The sequence below is a fragment of the Theobroma cacao genome, chromosome 4, assembly GCF_000208745.1.
Source record: "Theobroma cacao cultivar B97-61/B2 chromosome 4, Criollo_cocoa_genome_V2, whole genome shotgun sequence".
NCBI classification, from domain to species: domain Eukaryota; kingdom Viridiplantae; phylum Streptophyta; class Magnoliopsida; order Malvales; family Malvaceae; genus Theobroma; species Theobroma cacao.
The window spans coordinates 26,058,682-26,078,757 of NC_030853.1; the positions used below are offsets into that span (position 1 = coordinate 26,058,682).

At 36.7% G+C, this 20,076-nt stretch overlaps 3 protein-coding genes across 5 annotated transcripts; 2 read left to right on the plus strand and 1 right to left on the minus strand.

Annotated features, from left to right (window-relative positions):
• LOC18602684 (alkaline ceramidase 3) lies at positions 750-5,671 on the plus strand. Of its 2 annotated transcripts, none has more exons than XM_007034229.2 (3): positions 750-981; positions 2,785-3,036; positions 4,906-5,671. In XM_007034229.2, exons 2-3 carry the CDS (start codon positions 2,786-2,788, stop codon positions 5,417-5,419), a joined length of 765 nt encoding a protein of 254 aa, XP_007034291.1. In that variant the 5' UTR covers positions 750-981; position 2,785; the 3' UTR covers positions 5,420-5,671. The 2 variants fall into 2 exon arrangements, with proteins under 2 accessions (XP_007034291.1, XP_007034290.1); XM_007034228.2 differs by having other exon boundaries at positions 751-981; positions 2,708-3,036.
• On the plus strand, positions 5,943-7,367 carry LOC18602685. The gene is made up of 3 exons (XM_007034230.2): positions 5,943-6,166; positions 6,830-6,909; positions 6,996-7,367. The coding sequence occupies exons 1-3, from the start codon at positions 6,098-6,100 to the stop codon at positions 7,240-7,242; spliced, it is 396 nt and encodes a 131-aa protein (XP_007034292.1). The 5' UTR covers positions 5,943-6,097; the 3' UTR covers positions 7,243-7,367.
• Positions 7,892-14,543, minus strand: LOC18602686. 2 transcript variants are annotated; one of them, XM_018119231.1, is made up of 7 exons: positions 12,556-14,543; positions 12,219-12,443; positions 11,876-11,943; positions 10,100-11,735; positions 9,852-10,015; positions 9,370-9,556; positions 7,892-9,265 (listed from the first exon to the last, which is right to left on the minus strand). In XM_018119231.1, exons 2-7 carry the CDS (start codon positions 12,367-12,369, stop codon positions 8,655-8,657), a joined length of 2,817 nt encoding a protein of 938 aa, XP_017974720.1. In that variant the 5' UTR covers positions 12,370-12,443; positions 12,556-14,543; the 3' UTR covers positions 7,892-8,654. The 2 variants fall into 2 exon arrangements, with proteins under 2 accessions (XP_017974720.1, XP_007034294.2); XM_007034232.2 differs by having other exon boundaries at positions 13,258-14,542.

Below are 20,076 nucleotides of genomic sequence, written 5' to 3' on the forward strand. Positions count from 1 at the left end.
ACCACTTTTCCATGCTAAAACCTTACTATTATTAGACGAAGAGAGGGGAAAATCGTATACTAGTCGTTAATATTAAAACAGGAATTAATATACTTTACATAAAAGACAAATTTTTATGATGAAAACAGGAATTCGAAACGTCGGCTTAAAATCAATGGCAATAATTTCCCCCTTTTTCTGTTTTCAACTTTTAATATTTTAGTGAATATGATGAAAACTATTTTTAGAGATTTTAAACTTTTACTCATGTTATCAATATTGTCTAACAGGTGCTCTATTGATTGGTAAATTTAAAACCTAATTGAAAATTATTAATTGGGTAAGTGTTCAACCTACTCTCAATAAACACTCGATGATTTACACAAAGTTTATTGGAGATAACCTTATGTTTTCTTCTTTCTATAAAGCTTTGAATACAAATATGAAGTTAACAAAAGGATTTAGTCCAAGCTTTTTGTTGTTTGAGCTTGTAGATTTAATTATTGAATGTAAAACTAAATGGTCTTAGTCTTGGTTTTGGATAATTAAAAGTAAAATGTAGATTTCATAATCCGAACCTTAGCATTTATGATTTATGAAGCCTAAAAAGGACAAGGCAGAGGTACAAGTAAACCGATTATAATTAATCAATCAAATTCAGTGGCCGTACAATTTCTCTCTCAAAATAAAATCTCAACCGTTCTACGTCCTCAATCCAACGCCCACAACACGGCCCCCATAAATATTCTCCCTCACGCGCCCCCCTGCCTCCTTCCACCCCACCCTCTCCCCACTCCTTAGCCTCAGATTCCTTTCCCGAATCTTTCTGTCTCTTTTTTGCCTCTCTTCATATAAAATTTTTTTCTTTTTTCACATTAAATAAAAAGAGAAACAACACAAAAAAACCCCCAAGAGTACTCCCTCAAAAAGAAAAAAAACTGTAAAAGAAAGAAGCTTAGAGTGCTTTATTTTTTTGCAACACCAGATCTGATTCGTTAAACGGTTAGTTTCCTTCTCACTTTCCTGTCATTTTCTCTTTTCTTTTGTTTACAAGGTTTTTTTTTTTTTTTGCTTCTTTGTTTGGTAAAATATGCGGGCAACTTTGGTATTGATATGACCTTTATTTTGCTTTTCGAGGATTGGGTCTTAATGGATATGGCCAAATTTCAAGGGAATGTATCTTTTGGTTCAGGGTTTTGAGGGGTAGTACATTATGATTTATGTTTAGTTGAAAGATATTTTCTTGCCTCCGGTTTCTAAATTTTAGTATGAATTTGCTGCCCAAGTTTTGATTTTTCTAAAGAAGAAAATCTGAGCGATTGCAATGCTATGAAGTTTGAAGCAGGGATTTAAGTGCCATAGTTGTAGTTATCTTTCCTAGAGATTATTTTAGATTTGAGGACCTTCTTATGAGATAGTCAGAGGGCTGAGGCTATTTTTTTTAAATAGGAACTTAGAACTCAAGGCTTTGGTTAAACATTGATGGCGGTTTAAAGTGGTTAAATCTAGCTGGATTTAAAGAACATAGTTTCTGTCAGATCCTTTGCGGTAATGGGTTTAGGGGAGGTTTTAAGGTTATCAAAATGGTAGTTCAGTGGTTTGATAGATGAGCTGGTTAATTGAAGAGCAGTGAAGTGTTTTGGTTATTTAGTAGAGTTTTGATTCCTCCTGTGAGTTAAATTCTTTGAATAGACAGAGTCAAATAGGCAGCAATACTAACTTCGACCTCTATCATACGATTCTCATTGAACCCCAGAGCTGAAGGAAAATAGCAGTTGCAATTGCTACTGTAGAATCAAAGTTTATTGGAATCTAATAACATTGTGGCCACTGCAGGCTGATAGGAGTCTGATTTATGGGATGAATTTGACCAGATCATATGGGATGTGCTATGTAGCTTATTGCTGCAGGACATTACTGTTTCGTTGTTAGATGACAATGGCATACCAGATTTGAAGTAGAATGATTTGCAGTTTATTCCATCTTAGGAAAAGAAGTTCTTAAAGCAGTTCTACTTTTAGTTCATTTTTTTATCTAGAGAACTGTTCTGGGGTATAAAGTTGTATTTTCCTGCACAGAGATGAATGGATCTAAATATGGATGGAAAAGGAAGAAACTAAGTTCTAAAAGTTTTCTTATTGAAATTTGCATGTGGCAATCAGGTGTTACATGTATTGTAATTCGTAATTCTTAGGTTGCTTTTTGGACTTATTCACTAGATCTAGACCTGCCCCCTCTCTGTGTTGGTTATTTCCTTAAAACAAAAGAGATTGCTGTTGAATAAGTTGGGAATCCTGAATACAGCTGGTTTAAAGATTTTACAAGTTACTTGATGTGGAGTTCTGTAGAAGCTGATGTTAAAAACAGCCTTTTTACCTTATATTTAGAGTTGTGTGAGAACACGTTGCTCTATGAAACTAAATGCTCAAATATTAATTGCTTTGAGCCTTTAATATTTCTATTTGTCCTTTATTCAATGCCATTTTATACAATAATGGCTCTTGGTCATTTTTCCAAGTGGTAAAAGGGTTGCTTTATGTGCATATCTGAATTGGTGTACATACATTGTAGTTTATCATATTGTGTCCTTTTCTTTTTAGTTAGCTTTTTTATCATCTCTTTCTTATAAAAGAGTATTTTAGTTTGCAAAACATGGTATTGGTTGTCTAATTGGTTGCAATTCATTATGTGGTCTTGTATCTCAATTCTTTATTGACAATAACTGCAGGTTTTATGACATTTACAACATTATAACTGAAGGTATCTCAGTTGAAGAATAATACATTTTTGGTATATTCAATATAGAATGGAAGGTGGATTGTCAAGCTTCTGGGGTCCAGTTACATCCCCTGAGTGGTGTGAGAAAAACTATGTTCACTCATCTTACATTGCAGAGTTTTTCAACACGATATCCAATGTCCCAGGCATTCTATTGGCACTCATTGGCCTTATAAATGCCTTAAGACAACGATTTGAGAAGAGGTTTAGTGTCCTTCATATATCTAACATGATACTCGCCATTGGGAGCATGCTATACCACGCCACACTGCAGCGCATGTAAGTATTCTCTTCACTTCTTACTCTTGCAATGCCATTCCCCCAAATGCGTCAGATATATAAATGAATGTCTTACCAACAGAGATCTAATGTTAGAAAATATTGTTTTTGCATTTTTTCCTTGTTTGATTGATTTAAGGAGTTTGCTACTTTACTTGAATGGCAGACTGACAGCATTGCTAGCAAAGGTACAATTAACTGAAGGTTTTTATTTTGGTTTTCGACTTTCTTAAACGAACACTCCTTCTGTATCATGCTTAAATAGATACTTCTGGAATTGGGCAGAATGAATGTTCCATTCCTGTCTTAGGTTCAAAAGCTTCGTTGGAGGAATAAGTAAAATAAGTTATGCCTAAAGCCTTTTTTTTTTGTTTTTCATCTGCTTGCTCCTCAGTGTATGGCTCCCTTTGTCCCTTGGTCCATTTAGCACATCTGTTCAAGGAGATGTAGACTAATGCCCAGATTTTGACCTTTTCCTTATTTCTTTCCTGCTTAAGGTGACATGAAATTTTAAAGGTTCCAGAGGAAATAATTTCAATATCTTATGGAGCCTTTTCTTGTAGTCTTCTGCTCTATTTCTTCTGCCTTTTACATCCTTTCTTAAGCTTCACCTGTGTATTGGATATTTGGGCCTTAAGTCCGTTATATTTCATCAGTTCTCTTTGAATACTTCTTATGGACTTGTACCCTTCTTTGTGATGTTTTAAATGCATTATTTATTTGAAAAAGAGGTTATATGTCTTTTATTTTGGTTTTTTCCCTTGGACTTATGACCGGCTTAGTTCACATTTATTTCCATCTTTGAAATTGAAACTGCTTTGCCTATGCATTGGTGTATGATGCTGATTTAGGGTTGTAGGAACTTAGACTCTTTGTTTTGTATAAGTCTTTCGGGTATTGGGATTATTTGATTTGGTGTACTAGATCTCAGTTTTTAACATTTGTTTTGTTTTGGGTGCTTTGCTTTGTGGTGCCAATGTAATTCAAATATACCACCTGCCCTCAATGTGTGCATGTACTTGTGTTTTCCCTCCAGAATAACAAGAAGGAAACATCGAAAAAAGATAAATAAATGATGTTGCTTTACTCACAGTTCACTCTCTAGATGATCATTGAAAAAAGTAAAAGAACTGCTTGATTTTTCCATCTTTACTGTGCTTTTGTTCTACCTTTGCAGTTCACACTATAACTTCTTTTGGAAATGTCCCGATGTCTGTGTCTGTCCTCCATACTAAAAACAATGAAACATTAAAACAAAAACAGAAAGAAAAGATGCTGCAGTACTTATATTAGTTTGATGTGTAGCTAAAGGCATGAAGGTCTTGATAACTTGAATGGGTTTGTAAAATGTAGATAATTATATACAATCAAACCCGAGGTCTTCATTTATGATGTTAAGCTTTTTCCTTTGCTAGGCATCATATATTTAGCTGCAGAATGGAGGGTCTCTTTTATAGAGGCACTGAATATGCAGATCCTGTTGACACATTGTATTGTTGTCTGTTAAAGTTCGCTGCAGGTGGTCAAGGATTGTTTAGGCTGCTGGGCTATAAAATATTTTTGTGGCATGAAATTCTTTCAACAAATGAATAGTTTCTTTTCTTTTCCTCATTGATTTTTTTTTTCCTTTTGGCTTAGCAGAAGCAATGACTAAAGTGAAGGTTTATTTGATCGTTCTTTCGCTGCCTATTTTCTCTTTTTGTTGAAAAACCTTCTATGCTGGAGGAAAAATGGGCACCAATGGGAAAAGAACTTGGGAAAACATTGCTCATGCTATGTAGTTTTAAGAATCAAGAACTTGAAAAATTTTAATCAGTTGTTAATTTGCCAAGTTGATTTAAAATGTGAAAATTATAAATTTATTTTCAGGCAACAGCAGGGTGATGAAACACCAATGGTGTGGGAAATGCTTCTATACTTTTACATCCTCTACTCACCGGATTGGCACTATCGGAGTACAATGCCCACCTTCCTGTTCATTTATGGAGCTGGATTTGCAGTAGTCCATGCTCTGTTCCGCTTTGGAATTGGCTTCAAGGTGCATTATGTTGTTCTCTGCCTTCTCTGCATCCCCCGCATGTACAAATACTACATCTACACTAATGACGTCTCTGCCAAGCGACTTGCAAAGCTATATGTAGTAACTTTGTTCCTGGGGAGTATGTGTTGGCTTTCTGACCGGGTGTTCTGCGAGGAGATTTCTCACTGGTACTTTAACCCTCAGGGTCATGCTCTATGGCATGTCTTGATGGGCTTCAATTCTTATTTTGCCAACACGTTCTTGATGTTTTGTCGTGCTCAGCAGCGAGGGTGGGATCCCAAAGTTGTCTACTTCATGCGTTTGTTCCCCTATGTCAAGATTCAAAAACCAAAGAGCCAGTGAGAAAAAGGCTTTGCTGCACTTGAGTTAATCGTCCCTTAAACCTTTTTACTCCCTCAAGTCTGATTTTGGCACTGGGTGTTTGTTTTTGTCAGGTCACAGGCATAGGAATCACAATTCTTTTTACCTTCTGTCTTAAAGAGAGGATGTAAATGATAATTTAATGTTGATATTATTGGTGGGACATCGGTTATTTTTTACTGTAACACTAGTGTTTTTGCCCAGTAAAAGAGAATAGATAGTTGTTTGTCCCAAGAGATTGGCTTATTAGATATTCAACAGGATATTGTTATCAACACAGAAGAACTAAAAACTTAATTTTTATACTTGTATTTACATTTTTCTTTCCTATTTTTTCCGTACTAGAAAAAGGGAAACTCCGCCTTGATAATTTTTTCTAAGCTCGAAACCACGAACTGAAGTTGGGCTACACAGAATCGGTCCAAAGCTGGAGGCGTAATGCCATTGTTTTCCTGGGCTGGAAATGTAGTAGTACAGTGTCTGCCGACCCAAAGACTCCTAAGCCCAATTGGAATGATAAATGAAAGTCCTAATCTTTTCAACCTTCCTCTTCTTCTCCGTCTTTCTCGCCGCCAGCGGCAACAAATCAAATTTGCCATTGCGACTGAACTTCGCCGTTGCCATTTTTAAAGTGCCGCTGAGTTCGCGTAACAGAGGCCAATGACCACGGAAACGGCAAAAAAAACTGGGCCTCCTAAAATTGTTAAGCTGAATAACGCATTGAAACTGGTAATAATCTCTTTCGCTTTTGCTTTTAATTGTAATGATACTGATGAGTCTTTCATGGTTTTGGAGGAACTGGTCTTGGTGATTTGGGTTTCTTGTTTTAGCTCTGTTTTGTCTTATTCATGATTCGGTAAATTATCTTTGGTGATTAGGTTGGTAGTAGACAATATTTTGTGTATTTGGGTCTGAACTATGGTAATTGAATTATGCTTGGCAAGAAGATGTACTACTTTGTTACTAATTTATAATATGAAGATGTAGCGGCTTTCAGAATTATTGATGTTTCGTCTTAATTCTATAACTGTGCTTGGCCTTTTTTACATTTGACTGTCTTTTACTTAATCCTAGTAACATGCATTGAGGAGGAGGTCTTGGAGGCTTTAGGTTTTAGGTTTAAGTCTCACCAGGGGTAGGTTTAGTCCGATCTATATACTGGTTTGTTGGGTTATTCCATTGGTTTCTGGATGTAATAATTATGTCATAAATATTGAGGATTCTGTGATTATATGATTGTAATTTCTGCTTGTAAGTGTAAAGTTACCAAAAAATAAAGAGCTTTGGTAATTATTGTGTCATGATGGAATGAGCTTCTAATCTGAGAGTGATTGTTTGTTCTTTTGTTCTGCAACCCTCGTCCCATTTGTTGTTGACACCAGTGATATGCAGGCAGAACAATGGGTTTGTAAAATGAGTGGATCTGCTGAAGATGAAGCTGTGGAAGTAGAACCAGAAGGCCGGCCTAGTGGGTCAGTGTGGATCCCTTCTATCATAGCTGTATCATGTATTCATGCACCATCGTTTCTTAGTTTAATTTCTGATATGTTTTTAACAGGCTTGGACTAGGTGCAAAAGTTCCGCGTCAATCAAAAGTTGGACCCTCAAACGACCCTGTCGAAAGAAAACTATATGCCAAGTTGGATGCTGGAAAAAGGAAAGCATCGAAAAACCAAGAGTCCACCACCCCTTCTGGTGTAGATGTAGTTGATGATGAGGACCTAGAAAGCAGAAGCAGTGCATTTGTTAGGAAGAAAGCAGTTCCTCTGACTTCACAGTTACAGGCAAAGAGAAAACGAAAGTGACTTGCTGCCTTGGAAAGGCTGAATGTAACGAAATGTAATATACTTTCTGGTTAACTTAATGACTTTTAAACATTTTCCCCAGTGGAAATATCTATGAGAAATCAAAGCTTTTGTTCTTGAAATAATTTTGTTAGCAAAGGTATATCATTCTTTTATGTTGAGAAGTTAAATAATCATGGACCATGAGCAGGACATTTGGTGAAAAGTGGGTTGCTCCCCTTAGGTAATTCAATGGGGTTTACTGTCGTTGGTGGTTGCTAACAAATCATATTGTTAGAAAACGTTTTAGATGCCACTTTCTTCCTTTAATGGCTTGCAGTTCATGGATACAGTTGCAAGATGTTGACAATGGGTAGATGAGACCAGAACAGCTTGTGGTGGTTTCAATAAATGATTGGTTTGCACTGCTTTCATACAGGGCCATGGTTTTCCACTGAGGAGGTAGTGGTTGAGAGCTTATTAGTTGTGAACGTGGGCATGATGGCATGATGATGATGCTCTGGTCCTCGATTAGTAGGTTCAGCTCCTACTCTTCTCCACCCTACGGTCAAAGCAAAAAGCTGGAAACCAAGTACAGAGAAATGGGCCCAAATTTACGGTAAAGGCAAGAAAAATAATAGCTTATGTTTACTTCATTTCCATTTCCATCTCATAATTGCATTCTTACAAGATGTTCAGTGTTATTTATTATTTTCAACAAGCATAGCTTGTATAGGTGCTAACATCAGACGTATGAAATCCTACCGCCATTATCAAAGTAGTCATAACTCCACTCATAAGCACTCTCAACTCTAAATACAGAAGCGCACAGATACAACAGTGAAGAAAACCACTTAAGTACCAAACTCAAGAATGAATGAAATCAATCAAAATGAAAAGCACACCATCCACACACGACCAATACACACCAAACTCTACAAATTCTACAATGAGAAAGAACATTTTTATCACTTGTCACCGGAAGAAATGCACTGATCCAGATGTAACAGTATAGTCATTGATTAAAATGAACCAAGACAGGCCTCTGAAATCAGGTGTTTGTTGTTAATTCTTGTGAGGAGCATTTGCAAAGGATCTCTGCACATGAAATAGGAATCACTTCATGGTTGCTGCTTGTAAGGTCTCCTGGTTAATGGTTAATAGATGTGGGAAGATTTTTATGTATCTACATGATTTCAATGGCAAGGTTAGAAAAAGCCATTGCATCATGCAAAAAACACCTTTCAAGGAGAGTTAAATGATGCCCCTCTTGCTTGGTGGGATGTCACTGCCTATCCTTCTGATTCAGAAGACTTAATTAGCTTGCTTTTCTCCCACCTTGACCCAACGTGAGGTACATTATTGGTATGAAGTATGAACAAAACAGAGTCAGTTGCCCTTTACAAGTTGATGTCACTCTCGTGGTCCTTCGGCTAAGCTGGAAGCACATGATATTCACATTCCAGACTTTCATTTATGTAGCTGGTTACGGTGTCTTCCACTAAATCTTCAAGAATGGCTTCACCCATCTCAACACCAATACAGTTAGTGTCAAGTCCAAGGTCCATCCATGTCCCTGTCTTAGACATGTCTTTTCTGACTATCTGGTCCAAAGTACGAGGCAGTGGCATTGGGAGCAAATGCCAATAAACTCCTTGCCAGACCTCTTGAATAGTATTTTTCATGTTTGGGATAGGACGGATGTTGGGTTTGACAAATGACACACCCGGGGAACCAAAGTAGTACCCACAAACCTCCATGATAACTTCATTAATGCAATCAAAGAGCAGTTTTTGGTCATGACAAAGCTGGTTGGGCGAGTACTCTACCTCATCAAGCAACAACGGGTCCAGAAGCTGGTCTGAAGAAAGTGACCTGATGTAGAGTTCATCCCAGTTGAAACTAGAGGCTTGCAGCACTGTCTTTATGTGCTCAAATATTGATTCTTTATCATCCATGCAAGTTTTAATATGATTGCTGTGATTTGTGCCTAAAGAGCCATGTTCTTCGAATCGAATTCTTAGTGGTTGCATGGATGTTTCAGCTGAAGATCAGTGAACAAATTGGCATTAGACAAAATGTGATAGAACAAAGTTCAATACAAAAGTAGAGTGTGTAACAAACAAAATAATTCTCTCATATGCCTACCAGAATGAGATCTGATGCTTGCAGGGCTGATAACATCCTCTGCAAATAGTGGCTCAAGAACAGATACAGGACTTGGCCGCTCCTGTATATCAGTAACACTCTCTGGACACTCAACCTTTTTGGTAACTGAAGAGTTTGATGGAGATGCTAATGGAGAAAATGGCTGTTGGTCCTCTTCAGATGAATCCTGGAGAAAGAACAAAAAAAATTGGTTGGATGACATAACATATACAGGGTGCAGAACAACAAAATAGAATAATGGCGTGACATATAGAAGAGCCTCTATTTTGATTAGGGGGATTTTAGCTCTGCCTTTAACATAAAAATAGAAATCAAGACAATATCAAATGTAATGTATCTTTTTCCATCCTCTTCGTGGGAGATGGGAGATTAATGGAAGGGCATAAGCAGCCTCTATTCATTGCTTCAAGCTTCTTTGTAATCACATCTCAAATAGATTCCAGCAAGTGGCGTTAGTATACCTGTTTCAAGCATTGATGATTTTGTTTTTCATCACAAACTTCACGTACATCTACATTTTTGTCATCCCTAGTAATTGAAGAGTCACTTGTCTCAGAAAAAGTGTCCAAGACCTTGCTTTCTTCCTGAACCATCAGTTCAGGTGCTTTAACATAACTCACAGAACCTGCATAAATTTTGTGAAGGTTCAATTTAATAAACCCAGATATTCATGATTGTCATCATAAATTAAACAAATGCAAAACGATACCTTCAGAACTCATTTCATCTTTAATAGCACAAAATGTTTGGTCCTCTTTGTCATCATTCACACAAGTGTCAAGGTTGTTTAAAATGGCATTATCACCATGGACTTCATTATTGGTCTTGTTATCCGAAATGCAAAGCTGGCTCTCTGCTACTTGACTTAGATGGCTGACATGGTTCTGTTGATTGTTTACATTCACCTCCTCAAAATTTTCAGAGCCAGCAAATCTCATCTGTGCAGTTATGAAATTAGGCTCCGAGTTCCTCCCAGGGCTGCCAACAGGTGATGAGTTATACTCAGGAAGAGAAAGAATCCTGCCTAAAGTTTTTGGAACCTGTCTGCTTGAAAGATCCACATTCTCATCCCCATTTGTTAGCATCTCAGAGAGATGTTTCTTCGCCTCAATATAGATGTTCGAAACCCTTTGCTTGGAAAAATCAGTAGTCTCATAATCTGTACCTAGTTCAGAGCCTTTTAGCTTGCTTGTTTTTTCTCCTTTTTTGACACCAATGGAAGGTCTGGCCATTCTTTCAATAAAGAAGTGGTCTTTAGTTGGAGAATTCATCCCAATATATTCCTTAACTCCTCCACTATCCCCTGAATTTTGTCGCTCACCAGGAAATCTTTTAGAAATACAATCAGTGGGGATTCTATGTTGCTCCCTTCCCATAGCATGTTTCAACTTTCTTTTTATTTCAGCAAGAAAAAAGTGGGAACCAACTTTCTCGTTAGGCTCCCTGTGTCTGATGATGTACTGAGGTTCTGGTGATGAGCCAAGGCTGCTTCCAGTTTCAGGAGTTTGCAAGCATGTTGGCCCAGGCTTCAAAATTACAATTTTATTTGAAGCTTGAGAAACCTTATTTCCATCTGATAGGTCCCTTTCGTGAGACTTGAGCTTTCTTCTAAAGAAGTTACGCTGTTTTCTATTAACAGGCTCACTGGATTGTCTTGAATCAACAAGCTCCTGCTCTGAAAAGTTGGATCCAGCAAGAGGTGTAGACTCTTCCTCCTCCTTTAATTGAGCATCTGGCAAGTCATGCACATATTTCACCAACAATGAGTTTGGATCCCGTAGAAGTTTCAAAAACAATTCCTCATCTAAACTCAAAATTTGAAGTGCATCCATGACTTCTTTTGAGGCTTGGAGTTCCCCATCTTCTGTAAGTTGATTCCCGTTAATCAGCTTCTGACTCACTAAGAACTTGATTGCCTCAGTCAATCTTTCTTCAAAACCAGAACTCCTCTGGTTTGGCTGCATATGACCTTCAGCAGGCTGGCCATGATTCTCACAATTGATTCTTTTCTGATGGATTTGCTGACAAAACTCTTCCATTAGGTTGTCTATATTGAGATTGCTTGTAGTTTGTTGCTCTGATTTATGCAGGCAAGATCCTTCTGATACCAAGTTCTCAGCAACATCCATATCAAGACTGTTATCACGACTTTTCTTACGAGTTTTGTTTTTTCTTTTCCGGTTCTTCCTTCTGTTGTCTTCTTGCCCTGAATCACACCGTTTTGCTTCAATTTCAGTATTATTTACCTCTTTCTTTGCAACCTGCTCTCCGGACATTTCTTCTTCTAGGAGTTTCTTCACACTTGGCTTACATGCATCAGTTGCTTTTGTTTTCTCTTCAGCATCCTGGATAAAGATATAGTAATATCAATAATAAATGAAAAGCTTACTTCATTGATGAATATCTTCCGCTCAAAATATCTCTGCCCTTCTAATGAATATATGGCAATTTTCAAAATTATTGGGTTAAGGTTTTTAAAGCTTACAAGAGTCTCTGGACAATTGTCTCCAGAACTAGTCAACATGTCACGTTTTTTTACGGAGTTTCCCACACCTGCAAGAATAAAGAGAAAACACAGCATTAAAGGAATACTTAAGACAACATGGATCAAAGACAAACAAACCAATAACAACATGGATCAAAGACAAACAAATCAATATTTCTAACTTTAAAGAAAAATAGGTTTTAGATTTAATGATACAAACAAATCAAATGATCTCTTAATGCTAAAAGCACAATGCAAAAGACTTTTCATAATCACTTTGCAACTTTAAACAGAGTTCCATCCACATGCATGCGGATGCTTCAAAATTTCTTAGAGAACTTACCAACCGCATTTCTGTAACTGCGCCTTCTATCAGAAAGCAATCTCTGAGTTGATCGACCATGGCGGAAATCAAACATACTAATCAAGCCCCACATACAGCCCAACTGTTCCTTTTCATATCGCACAGGGCGCCTATTTGATGTTTTGGCCATGATAAATGTGGTTTTATTTGGGATTATAATGCTTTGACAACTGAAAGTTTTTTGTTGAAAGGTCACTTGAAAATCTGATAAACAGAGAAAATCAGGAATTAGAAGGATATAAAAATGAAATATAAGGTCTCCAATCTTCACCGATTTTATAAATTAAAATATAAGAATAGGGGAGACAAAGGGCACCTTCATCATAGAGTTGCTAAGAGCTGATGTGAAGAAAAAGAACAGACATTGATATGTGGATAACAGAAATGCAAATAGGCTATGTAAGAGTCCATGGTGTTGCAGAAAACTGATCATTCAAACAGATGAACCATAGGCAAAACAGGTAGACACTCACAATAAACAAAAAGTCACTCTTGAATTGTTAGCCTCAGCTCTTCAAAATACTTCCAATGACAATCTCTTTTAACTGAATCTTTCACACAAGAATACAAGCTAAGTGGTAAAAGAATCATGACTGTCTCATTATGCAAGGAACTGGGAACAGACTCACCCCACAATCAGATCAGCCCAAATTTCACACGGTCATGAGAATTCGGAGGAGACACTTGACACTGATGATTATGCAAAACAAGAAATTCGCTTTAACAGATCAGCTTCTAAATTCATCAGTTCTTAACATTCCTAAAATACTGTTAAATCCTTTCCTTAAGCCTTTGAGATACAGATATGGCTTCTGTCTCTCTCATGCAGCACCTAAATCGTCACATAACCGCTTATCTTCTTCTTTTTTTGCCTAATCTGATTTGCTTTACGTGAACTGTCAAATACCTCATCCCCTTTATACTAAAACAATAATAAAAATAAAAATAATAAAAAGAGCAAAGCTATAAAGGTGATTGATTTGATGAGAGATGAGGAAGAAATGCATAAAATGTGTACCTGAAAAACAGGGTTCTTAAAATTCGATACCACCAAGAACTAGGAGAGAGCAGCAGTCAAATGTAACTGGACATGTTAGCATAAAAAAGTAGAATAACAATATTCCAGTTTCAACAACTCAAGTTTCCCAAGCAGCGTAAACCACAAGGTCAATAGCCAAAGCTTTCTTTGGATGGCAAGGTATCGAAGCTGTCTTTTTGCCTCCACAAGCCTTAACCAGCGCCTCAAATTCCTCGCCAAAGGACTCAGAGAATTTTTATTTTTTTGCTTTTTTTTTCTTGGATCTTCACTTCAACGAAAAGATCAATTGCATTTGAAGATTACAGATTGATGACACCTCAAAGAATTCTTTTTCCCAACTCTTCAATCAACAAAGAGCATGCAAAGTAATCAACTTAGGAAGCGATCAAAGGCTTGACACTCCTCAAAGCTGTGCCTTTGCATGGCCTGAACTGGATTCTCACATTCACACAAAGACAGGAAAAAGAAAACCAGAATTATACTATTCCTGTATAACAGAATTGAAGTCCTGAAAAAACTGAATGCTTGCTTTTGCACATTTTCTCTCCTTGAATGCCATATCCCCAACTAGTTGAAACAACCATTGATAGCAACCAATCCAAGCATCGTATAAACACCCATATGAGTTCCCTGTCAAATTCTGATGGAAAACAGCGAAGACAGATTTTTCTTTTTTCGGAAATTCTACTGCAATCTCAGAAGCTAGTTCCAAGCTCCAACCAATAGAAAAACAAATGGAAAAAGCTTAAAGAAATAAAAAGAGAAAACAGAATAAAAACTCAGCGAAATCTGAGATATAAGAAATAGTGCTAATAAGAGAGGAAACAAGGACTTTTTCTAGGTGGTGGCATCTTTTTGACAACGAAAGAGAAAAGAAGCAGAGCAGAAAATGCTTTATCTGGCACCGACCCTTGATTTTTTATGAAGAAAACTGAAATGGGCAGGCATTATAGACTGGGGAAAGAAAAAGTGGAGAAAAGAAGAGTAGAGGGAGAGAGAGAATGGGAAAGAAAGCGAATGGAGAAAAAATGCTTAAGATTACAATGTGGTTGGCCAAAGACAAGGGAAGAGATCGACAGTAGTAGAAGAAGTAGTCTCCAGTTAGAAGAGAATACGTGACAGTTGGGGTTATGTTTTGATGGCGATGGACCCCACATCCAAAGCCAAAAGAAAAAGAGAGAGAGAGAGAGCTTCAGCCTTTATGTTGAAGAAAAGTCTGCTCTCTCCTCTCTGCTGTTTTATTTATATCTTTTCCTTTTTATTACCATTTTTTTTTTGGGTGTATCTCTGCAGTTTCTTTCTTCCACACTGAAACATGATGCAACTCACCACCAGGCACCAGTTCTCTTCCCCCTCATCTCTCCTGTAACTTTCTCTTTCTGGTAAAAAGTGGGAAACCTCTGTCTCATACGCGTTATTTTTTGTGTATTCTCTCTCTTATATCTCCTGGCAACTTGGCTGCCATCCCAGAAATTGTCTACACCCTCATGGGTGGGTTGGTGTCTACTTTTTCTTGGTCCCTAGAGAAGAGAAAAAAAGGTTAAAGTAAAGGGTGTTGTTGAGAAATAAGAAGTGCATACGGATTGTCCAAACCTTGATAGAGAAATGGAAGAAAGAAAAAAAAGGTTGAGTAAAATGGATGTGACATTTTCACTCACATCTCACTCAGCCATGACAACTTTATGCAGCAAATACAATTCACTTGTCTGTCCTTTTTGGGAAAAAAAAATTTAAGGTAGATACTAAGATTGGGTATTCAGCATTAACCTTTTAGAATTTAAAGAAAATATGAAGAATTTTGAGAATAAAAGTTTGGAATTTGCTACACATGGATCATGCCTTCTTTTAAAACAAAACAAATATACACAATAACGCGTAGGACTACAATTAAAATAAAAATAATAAAAGAAACCCAACAAAGTGGAAATGGGGGATCACACGTTTGAGTGATTTCTACATTATATCCTTTGCTTTTATAGATTTTGCATACTTGGTTCAATTTACTAAACTTAAAGATTATACTTGTTGCTTTATTATTCTTTTTCCAAAGAAGTACAATAATACTGAAAGTCCCAAATTTTGTTCTTGAAGAAGGAGCTGCATGTTACTATAAATATATAATAAGGTACAATATTAGTGCAAAAATAAGTGATGGAAGGTTGTGGTGGTGGAAGCCACCATTGCCTTTTTTTTGTTTCTTGTTTTTGACTCCATAAGTAATAACCATTATGATGGTGTAATGATACCTGGTTTTTGAATTCAAATCTGCCTGCTTTTTTTTTTTTTTTAAATCTAATTATTATGAGGGAATAGGCTCTGTTGGAAATCTTAAAAACCCCTTCCTCTTGCCGCGGTTTGCATGCAAAATTTAGTAAGGAAAAAGATAGCACCAAAAAGGGTTTTGATGGAGGCAAATGGGAAGAACAATTAATGTGCCCAAACCAATAAATGTATGCAAAGGGAACCATGGCAGATGCTTGGTTGTTTTTCTTGGAATTTATTAATAAAAAAAATGAAAAAAAATGTGTTAAAACTTGAAGTTATATCTCCATAATGTTTAATGGCATCACTGCCGACTTACCTATATAGGAGAGGTTGGCTGTCATGAATAGAAAGGGTTAATGCCAAGTTGGTCCGGAATCAGTCTTTCAAAAGCTGTTCCACATTCATAAACACACAGTTGTTTAAAAAAAGTTTCAACTTTGAAAGACATTATACTTTGGTTTCTTTTTAAACTCTGTCGGAACCGGTAAAAGTTGGAACACTTTTAACCTTTCTGGTTTTTTGGACTAAAAGAATAACCCATAATGTTATATTGGGCTTGTTGAAGCTCAAATATTCATGATGTTGTTAGATGGAAAATAATCTTCAATTTGTGACTTGGGATTAGTGTTGAAGACAAATGGCAAATGTGGTCACACTATCTTGTTATGTGATTACAATGAGACAAAGTTAATCAGTAGCTACGTTAACAGTGGTTTAATTTTTCAATCATTGATTACATTTTACCTGAGACTAGGATAACTTCTGGTACATGTTTATTCTGACTTCTGTGTGGCAACTAATTTTACAAGTATGTAACTATATTTAGGATAAATAAATAAATAAGTGGGACTAAATTACATGAGCCCGTGACATTTTGTTTAGTTTGGAAAAATCATTGAGGAAACATTGCTCTGATTTTATTGTCCAAAGTTAGAGACAGCAGCCCATGAAAAAATGGGAAAAAAACAAAGAAACTGATTTGCTTCTTTTTTTTGTTCATTCAATACAGAAATCCTAGCTTTTGGTGCAGGAAAAGGAGCTGAATTTCAGCTGTCATAGTCGTGGCAGAGCACCTGAAAAAACACCAAACCGAAGCACAAGCAAAGGCAAGGGGACTGGACCTGCTTGCGGGGGAAACTAGGGCATGCAGAAGTCTACGAAACCAATGCCCTTTTTTATGGTTGTCCGGGGCGCATGTGAGGGAGGAGCAGTTGGGCCGAGCTGCCCCCACACTCTCTGAAACACCAAAAGGCAGATGGGTCCCCTCTCACATACCAACGCCAACGGTGACTCCACTCGTTGTCGCATCACACGGCCCATATGAGACAACAAGCTGACCACTCGATATCTCAATCCCCCTTTCTTGTTTTATACCACGCTACCTCCTCTGTAAATATATTCCCCGTCGTCGGTGCGGCTAAAAACCTTTCAATTCGATTGTATGGGCAATATTCTTGTTTGGACCATTTTCCAAACCAACTCTTCCATCTGTATCCTTTTGCTCAATCCTTTTAAAGTGATGTGCAACGTCAATTAAGTCATATATTCCATATGTAGGGGAGTGGATGTATGGTCACCTAATTTAACAAATATTATAATACTTGGATACCCTTTTTAAAGGAGAAAAAAAAAATGAAAGAAGGGTATTTGCTAAAATTTATGATTATATCAATAATAGTTATAATAATAATAATGATAATAAGCTAATCACAAGCGTGGTCCGTTTAATAATAGGGGGTAAGGTGGCCAAACGAGCTTCTCTCCATTCCATTCCAAGCCTTTGGAATCATGCATTGGCGTCATCGAAATTGTTATTTGTTTTGAAGCCACTTTTTGTATTCAAGTGAAGGAAAAAAGTTTATAGGCGATGATTCTTTGGGGACCACTATTTACTGTACTATCAAAATCTAAAACACCCAAGCCCTTGTTATTCACATACATTGGTTGCAACTTTTAACATTGATAGTGACAGATTATGACTAGCTAACCCCATTTTTTGTTCTTATTTTCTCTTCCTATCACATTTAAAGGATTGATGAAAATAACACTCCCCAAACAAAATTGGTTCCCATATTAAGGAGGAAACATGGGGGAGGGGATGAGATTTTTCTTATCCTTCTTTTCTTGCATGCCAGCATCTAGGCAGCTTTTTTCTTGCTTTGTTTCAAAGATATCCAAGATGATTAAAGTGAAGGGTGTTGGGTGGAATAAGATTCACATAAAATAGAGGACCACAACAAAAAAGGAAAGAAGAAGAAGAAGAGATGAAGCATATGTTCCAAATTCAATCATTTTTTTTTTTACAACAAAGTTTCATCTACATATATATTATGTCCCAATTTCAAAGCAAAAATCATTTGAAACTTCATTAGGAAATACCCAAAGGTTGATTCAACATTTTATTCATTAGATATCTACCAAACTTTATAATTTGCATTAGTATGGTGGAATTAAGTTCACCAAATAATTCTTTCCTTTTTAGATGCTAATATTATTATAAAAAAATATATATATGAACTGGGATGTAACCCAATAATCCGGCATAGAGTTGGTTGAGGTTTAGATTATCAGATTAGGTCATTACATTGCAATATTCAATCTAGAATCTGTGCTTTATGCCAGGACAGTTCATTGGTTGGTGGTTGTCATGTAAGAAGTGGTTAAACACCCTCCCCTTTTTTATTTCTTTAATTTTTTTTTATTATAGAACAAATATACAGCTAATCCAGTTTTGCTTTAGATTTTAGCATAAGGAGGTTATGCAATGACCATCTAAGATTTCAGAAGACAATGAAAGCATAATTTGTCCTCCTAACCGTTTGACTTGATGGTCCAAGCTCTAATATAGAACAAAGAGTATACAAGTCTTGATTACAATATCTATAAGATTTGTTTAATACAATGAAATAAGGTAAGAAGGAAAAGATAATTTTATTTTTTATATTAAAAAAAAATCAAAGAAGAAAAAGAAAAGCAAAAAGGAAAACCCACCCTTCTTTTTACCTTTGGCAATGTCATGGTCGGAATATTGGATATTCCCATTCTCTTTTAAGCATTGGATGCTCCCTCTTTGGAGTACCCAAAGTCCTTTGAAAGGACTCCCAACTCATAACCCCAAATCTACAAGAGAAAGAAAGCAAAAGCTCCCCGTAAGTTGCATTACACTCAACAAAAGAGAACGCAACGAAAGTTAATGGGGGTTGAAATATACTACCACTTTATGATGCATGAATGACTCTGAGTTGGCCAAATGGGATGCGAGACAGAGAGAGAGAGAGTGGAATCATGACTCATTGAAATATGAACGATGCCGCACAATCGGCTTGCCCTCCACATATATATCGACAAACATCGGCCCACATTTAAAAGCCCATAGTTTTTTTTCCCCCTCTTTCATATCATATGATATTTTGCTTTCAACATATCGAATTATCAACGTAAAATCATATGGAACTTGATGTGGTGGGGGCTACCATTGCACAAACTAACTTTCCTGTTCCATTATGGAAAGTCTGGTGAAATTTAATTCAAAATTATACATATATTAAAAAATATTATAATAATAATTTGAAGTGGTTCAATATTTGTGATGATAATATTTTGTTAAGCACTTTGAAAGATGCTTTATCAAAAGAGTCAAATGACATCATTGAGGAGGAAAAAGAAAGAGAGTTCGTGATATGTCTTGATCCTCCTTATAAGACAAGATAGCTATATGCTTAGAGCAAAAAATATTAAACCAAGGGATTGTGGAGCAAGCAAACATTTCCACCTATCTAATCATTGTTGGAAGAATAGAAAATATATAAAGAAAACCCTTAGGTTAAGCTATCTATCAGGTCAGGATTAGCCATGTAAAACTACCCCTTGAAAAATCACACTACAACTTTATTAATGGTGTGACCTTCAGATTGGAAAAAGGCAGGTCCAGGAATTGCCCTTTGGTGCATGGAGGGCCCAGATCTTTCACATTATTTCTTAGATAAAATCAATGGTTAGGCAGCACGTGTCGGTTCGAGACTGGTCCAAAAGCGGACCACAAGGACTATAAAGATCCTACGCCCTTAAATTCAACGACAAAGTACAAGGATTGGAGGCATGCCACAACTTTGGACATTGTCATTAATTCTCAGGTTTAGGACTACTGTCCACCTAAATGGGCTCAACTTTAGCTTGTTTTTGTTGTTATCAGTTCACACCCAAATGGAAAATGAGCACATGGGCAAGAAACCCAAGTTCCCAGATTTTAATTGTTCATTCTTGGGGCGCATCATATGGAAAAGAAAATCATAACGTTCGTGTTCCTATTTGAAAAAAGAATAGTGATTGCACAAATTATTCAGATATTCTGTTCAATAGGTATCATACATCAATTTGGAAGGAACTTTCAAATCATGCAACTCAAACAATCACAACAAAAAGAAGGATGGGATGCCATGAATTAAAACTTCAATTCTTTAGTATGATACAATGCACCAAGCAGATGCTGTTGTTAGCTCAGTAGGTCTTGAGACCGACAATTGATCTGTTCAG